This window comes from Ziziphus jujuba, chromosome 1 (genome assembly GCF_031755915.1).
Source record: "Ziziphus jujuba cultivar Dongzao chromosome 1, ASM3175591v1".
NCBI lineage: Eukaryota > Viridiplantae > Streptophyta > Magnoliopsida > Rosales > Rhamnaceae > Ziziphus > Ziziphus jujuba.
Genome location: NC_083379.1, coordinates 18,763,592 through 18,770,176, shown reverse-complemented (window position 1 = coordinate 18,770,176; position 6,585 = coordinate 18,763,592). Strand labels below are relative to the sequence as shown.

The window sequence follows — 6,585 nt, the reverse complement described above, 5'->3', positions numbered from 1 at the left end:
AAACTTGGAACAACTATTTGTATTAATTGGTCATTCATAGTTTATTCTAAATGTAAATGTAGAGTGCGCAAATAAATGATCAAATATAAATATTCTAAAAATCATATAAAAGGCTTGAATTATTTCACTTTAAAACTCTAACAAATAATATCATAGGCAGACGTGCAATAAATAGTTATTGACTTTGAATGCCTTTTTGACTTTGCATGCATTCGGAAAGAGAGCAACTACAGTTGGACTTGGACATTTTCCTCTGGAAGATATTATACATGGTGCTTTTTATCCTCTAAAATCTATTATACGTGGAGCTTTTGGATTGGAAGCCTTCAGTCAACTTCCACTCCAGTCCAGTCGACCGTATCCAGGCGACCGAAGCCAAACAAAAACAGACGCATACATAGAAAATTCACTTCACTCACAACCACAGAATCATATTACTGGCTAATGCAGTCTTTTTCTTCTTCCTCCAACACTTTTCATGTTCCATCTCATTCGCGGTACCAAAATTTTCTTAATATATTATACACAGAAACAGAGAAATATTTTTGTATTTGGAACAGGAACAGAGACGAGGCAGAGCATCTGTTTTCCCGAGTAAAGGTAAGCTTTTACTGCTTCACTTGGTCACAATTCCATATGCATATATTATTTACATGTATTTAGCTTGCTCAACTTTCTTTTCTCGAAAGGGTCTTGGTGGTTTCGTCCTTTTTCAACACAGAGATTAATCCATTATCCATCGATGAAGCTCCTACTCTATTTATTCAGCTTCGCTTTTGTCTCCTTCTATAAATCATTTGCAGCAGACACCATTGAACCATACCAAACTCTCCTAGACAACGACCAAACTCTCATCTCTATAGCTGAAGAATTCGAGTTGGGATTCTTTAGCCCATCGAATTCCACGAACCGCTATATAGGAATATGGAGCAAGAAAGTTTCGCAACCCACCGTCGTATGGGTTGCCAACAGAGACAATCCGCTTTCAGATTCATACGGGGTATTCACCATCAGCCAAACAGGAAACGTTCTCATATTTAGCAACAAATCAGGCATCACCTACTGGTCTTCAAACTCATCCTCAAATGGTCCTCCAATCTTGCGGCTCTTAGACACTGGGAATCTCGTGGTAAAAGATGGTGATGGTGATGATAATGGTAATGAAAACTACAACTGGCAGAGTTTCGAGCATCCAGGTGATACGCTCATAGCGGGTATGAAACAAGGTTGGAACCTAAAAACGGGTCAACATTGGTATCTGACATCCTGGAAAAGTCCTCAAGATCCATCCACTGGAAGCTATAGATACCAAATAGACCCTCGTGGGCTTCCTCAGCTAGTTCAGTATAAAGACTCAGAGGTCGTTTATCGAACCGGCCCTTGGGACGGTGTTCGGTTCGGTGGAGATCCTCCTCTCAAAAACGAAAACCCCATCTTCAAACCCACATTCGTTTTCAACACAACTCATGTCTACTATACCTTTGAAAACGAAGATCATGCTTCCTTTAGCAGGTTTTGGGTGAACCCGTCAGGGTCTCTCCAGCATCTCCGGTGGAACGAAAATGGAAAGGAGTGGACCACGGTATTTACTCTGCAGAAAGATGAATGCGATACATTCGGGAGGTGTGGTCCAAATGGTGTGTGTGACATCAATAAGAACCCCGTTTGTCAATGCCCAATTGGTTTCGTACCCAAAGCACCGCAGGACTGGATAAGACTTGACACGTCCGGTGGATGCGTCCCGAAGATAAAGTTGAGCTGTGGAATGGACGTAGGGTTCAAGAAATTTCATCGGATGAAGTTACCGTATGGTACTGAGTTTTTGGTAAATAGGATGGTGACAAAGCAGGATGAGTGTGAAGCTGCGTGTTTGAGAAACTGTTCGTGTACGGCTTATGCAATGGCACGGATTAGTGGGTGCGTTTTATGGTTTAAGGACTTGCTTGATATCAGAGCATACAATGAGTTCGGGCAAGATTTGTATATCAGGATGGCTGCCTCTGAAGTTGGTAAGCTTTTCAAATTTCACTTTGAACAACATCACTTCTTTTTATATATCTGTATTCTTAATTACAAGCTTTGTTAATAGAAAACTTGATTACCATTATTATTACTTTTTTTTTTTGCTAATTAAGAATTAATATAAAATTTATTAGAAATAATGCCTGTATGTCTACTCGGGGATAGCGCAAATAGCAAAATTCATCTTTTTGCATGTAGAAAACCTGAATTTCAACCCTTCACTCCAAGATCAAAATTCAATATATATATATATATATATGTGGCATGCCTATAGTATATGGTGTATTTCTTTTTATTTTTTAGTAAAAATTATATGGTGTATTACACCAAAAAAAATAAAAAAAATTAAGAATTTCTAAGCCAAAATAAAATAATAACAATAATAAAAATAAAATTAAGAAGGAGAACAAAACAAAAGCTACTAATGTAGCCTATTATCAACTCAATGATAGAAGTCAAGGGTTTGGATATATTACTTTCACTATGCTGGGAGGCTGATAACTCTTCCTCTTCTGCCATGGTTGGATATAATTATTCTTTGAATGTTTTAATGTCATTGGTGGCCATAGAATCGAACAATAAAGGCAAACGGACGGCCTTGATCATTTCCCTGTCGGTGTTGTCCGTGTTTCTTATATTGGTTATGGTCAGCGGGTGCATTATCCGGAAGAGGACCTACAGCAACAAAAGCCAAGGTATAGTATGAATATTATCATATTTAGTTTTGCTTTAATAACTCTAAAGTATGTGGTTGAAATCAGTACACCAACTATCATTTACTATTTATTATAAGAAAAAAAAAAATCCTTCCATTTGCATGTTTTGTTAATTTATTAGTTTTTGTCATTTTTCGTGAAACGAATCTGTATTAGGTTGCCGATTGATTATGTTAGACTTTGACTTTGATTTTTATCAATCAGAAAACGCATTCTAATTTTTGTCATTTATTTCTTGTCAGAAAATATACGAACTATAAATATATATACACTTAGCCTAATTATATATTAAATTTTCAAGTTTAAAATGCTTATATTTTAATTTGTTCCACATTTATCCTTCAATTCTTAAATTCATTAATAGTTAGTTTAAAAATTGAGAAAATTGACTAATTTTTTTATTAATTGAAAAAGTTATTCAAATTTTTCAATTTTTAAATTTTCTAATAGTTCAATTTGAAATTTTGGATTTAATGTAAAATAAATTATAAATTTAAAATCTAATGTTAAACATTTTGAACTTGAGAATCCAATATATAATTATGCCAAAATACAAGGTATTAAAATGCAACTGTCCCTATATATTAATTGTAAAAAATACCTATATATTGCTCCTTAATGTGTGCATCTAATCTAAGCATCTTTACACATGTCGTTCAAAGGAATAGGGCGTTTGCATGTCCTTTTAAAAAAAAGATAATTTTTTTTTTCTTTTTTTTGCCTGTACATTGATACTTTTATAGAAAAATCCTCTCTCTATATATATATATATATACTCAAAGCAAAATGAAATAATAATATTAGTAACATACTTACACAACAAGCGGATGATTCATTCTTGTAATCATCCTTGAAAGAATAAAAACAATAGCCAAGGAAAAAATTAAGGATAACCCTCCAAGAAGACAAAAGAACAATAATCCTACCTTCATTTCCTCCGCTCAAGACGAGAAAGAGCTTATAGGAAGATTATAGAATTGATAAGTTCGCAAAACTGGCCTAATCACCATGAAGACTTGCTCAACTATGTTCAACTAATTTTATTCACCCAAAAAATAATAATAATACTAGAAATATAGATCCTCCATATTATAAGTGTTTTTTTTGGTAAATATATATTATAAGTGTTTATGTGCATGTAATTCGGTCAGCTTACTTTATTTATTACTTAAAACGAATTTGGGAATTTTATTTTGTTTTTTAATATTAGAGGTATGGGATTTAACATCATAATTATTGTCCAACAAACAGTGGCTTCACCGCAGGCATCGAGCGGGAATATCTAGAACATAAATTAATTAACAAAATTGTAATAGTTTTCATTATCATCCTTATTTTTTTGTTGTAGATTTTGATTATGTATGCAGTTAAATTTTTTACGACTAGTTATGTACATCGTGGATGTACTCTCCTTATTTTGACAGTTGAAAGAATAGTCAATCCTGATGAAGCTGGAGATCATTACCAAACGGATGAAGACATAGAGCTTCCTTCATTTAGTTTAGCTACTATTTCAATTGCTACTAGCAACTTTTCTTCAACAAATATACTTGGACAAGGCGGTTTTGGTATTGTTTACAAGGTATATTAACATTCTTTAAGTTAATTAAGCATATGTATATATATATGTATTCCAATGTGATAACCTTTACTCTTTCCTCTAGCTTATATCATGAAACTTTGATATTATCTAGGGTACGCTCCCAAATGGACAGGAAATAGCAGTTAAGAGGCTCTCCGAAGATTCAAGACAAGGCCTCAAAGAGTTCAAGAATGAGGTTATCTTGATTTCAAAACTTCAACACCGGAACCTTGTTAGGCTCTTAGGATGTTGTATTCTCAGAGAAGACAGGATGTTGATTTATGAGTACCTGCCTAAGAAAAGCTTGGACTTATACATATTCGGTTAACCACTAGCACCAACATTGTGATTCTCATTAACTTCATAGTTTTTGCCTTTATTTTCATATAGTGAAACTATTTTGTTTACACAAATTGGCACAGATCAAACAAAAGGTACTGCACTTGATTGGCGGAGGCGTTTTAACATTATAGTGGGAATTGCTCGAGGACTTCTATATCTTCATAGAGATTCACGGTTAAGAATCATTCATAGAGACCTTAAAACCAGTAACGTCCTCTTGGATAATGAGATGAATCCCAAAATATCAGACTTTGGCTTAGCAAGAGCATTTGGTGGTGACGTGACTGAAATAAACACAAAAAGGGTCATGGGAACATAGTAAGTTCTACAATATTCACTAATTTTGATTTTTTTTTTCAAAAAATATAAAATGTATAATACAAATATTATGGCCTATAATATTTCTTTTCCTTTCTTGCAACAGTGGCTATATGTCACCCGAGTATGCGATTGATGGGTTATTTTCAATGAAGTCTGATGTCTTTAGCTTTGGGGTCATGGTTTTGGAGATAGTGAGTGGAAAGAAAAATAGAGGATTTTCTCATCCTGAACATGATCTCAATCTTTTGGGGCATGTAAGTTGAGTAGCATTGTTTGTATCTATTTTTTTGTGCGCTTCATTTTATTTGAAATAATTTTAATTCTAAAAGTATATATGTTGGGATTCTCTTGTAGGCATGGAAATTATGGAATGAAGATAGGGCCATGGATCTTATGGATAGTTTGATGGAGAAAATTCCTGCATCATCAGAAGGATTGAGATGCATTCAAATAGGCCTATTATGTGTTCAAAAACGTCCTGAAGATAGACCCCTAATGTCATCCGTTCTGATGATGTTAGACAGTGAGAATGCTTCACTCCCCCAACCAAAAGAGCCAGGATTTTACACTGAAAGGGTTCTTCCAGAATCTCCTTTTGGATCAACTTGGAGTATGTCAAATGAAGTAACTGTTACAACTTTACATGGGAGATAATGTATACATATATATGTATAGAACTGATCTCTTAGGTGGCAAAGTAAAAATTGTAGTTAACGATTCCAATAGCAATAATGATCAACAACCACATGGAGCTCCTACAAATAAACAATTGAGTTATATTGATATTATCCTAGAAATTATGTTAAGTTGTAAGGCTAAAGCAAAGGAGTTATCGGATAAGTTTTGTTTTACATACTGTTACAATAATAATCCTTGTTGTAGTTATCAAGATTGTAAACAATCTGTGTATTGTACAAATTGTACAAAGTGTTTACTATCAATACATTGGAAATCATCATTCTTGCGTTCAGCTTTTTTGTTTTTTAATCTCAATTACTTTGCAATTGCTTTTGTCAATAATGGATTTCAACATGGTATTATAACAAGACTAAATCCAAAAACCAAATCTTAATATTCTCTCTAAAGTTGAACCCAAATTGACTATACAATCTTTTTGTCAATGCTCAAGTTTGATCTCCATCAAACTTGATTCAACTTCTCTGAAAATCATAAATGTAACACCCCGATTCGAAAAAACGCTAAGAATTTGAACTTTCAACCAAGTTTGACTCGGGTTGATTAAGTATTGGCTTGCAATTGACTCTTTTGTAATACAAGTTCTGAAATTGGCCCTTGTATGGTTATGAAAGGCTCATTGATACGAAATTCATAAACTATCAAAGCCATGGCATAACAAGGTTTAATTCGAATTGACTAAGTGTGGTTCAAAGTTTACTTTTTATTTCGTCAAGATTCGGTGTTGACTAGTATAAGATTGCATAGAGCTCATTAATGTGAGTTTATAAACTAGTAACATGTCAAATTTTAAGCTACAACTTGAAAGTTATAGTCAATAAACAATTGAGGGCATTTTGATAATATTATCAAGTGGTAGACTTATTTTTGAAAATTTGGTTTTAAAATCAAAAAGATATTATTATA

General features: G+C 33.6%; 1 protein-coding gene across 1 annotated transcript; it reads left to right on the top strand.

The window, feature by feature from the left end:
- Positions 1-246: 246 nt before the first annotated feature.
- Positions 247-5,953, top strand: LOC107421735 (G-type lectin S-receptor-like serine/threonine-protein kinase At4g27290). Its single transcript, XM_016031040.4, has 8 exons — positions 247-600; positions 690-2,009; positions 2,592-2,717; positions 4,163-4,320; positions 4,433-4,643; positions 4,743-4,980; positions 5,087-5,237; positions 5,338-5,953. The coding sequence occupies exons 2-8, from the start codon at positions 743-745 to the stop codon at positions 5,635-5,637; spliced, it is 2,451 nt and encodes an 816-aa protein (XP_015886526.3). The 5' UTR covers positions 247-600; positions 690-742; the 3' UTR covers positions 5,638-5,953.
- The last annotated feature ends 632 nt before the right edge of the window (positions 5,954-6,585 follow it).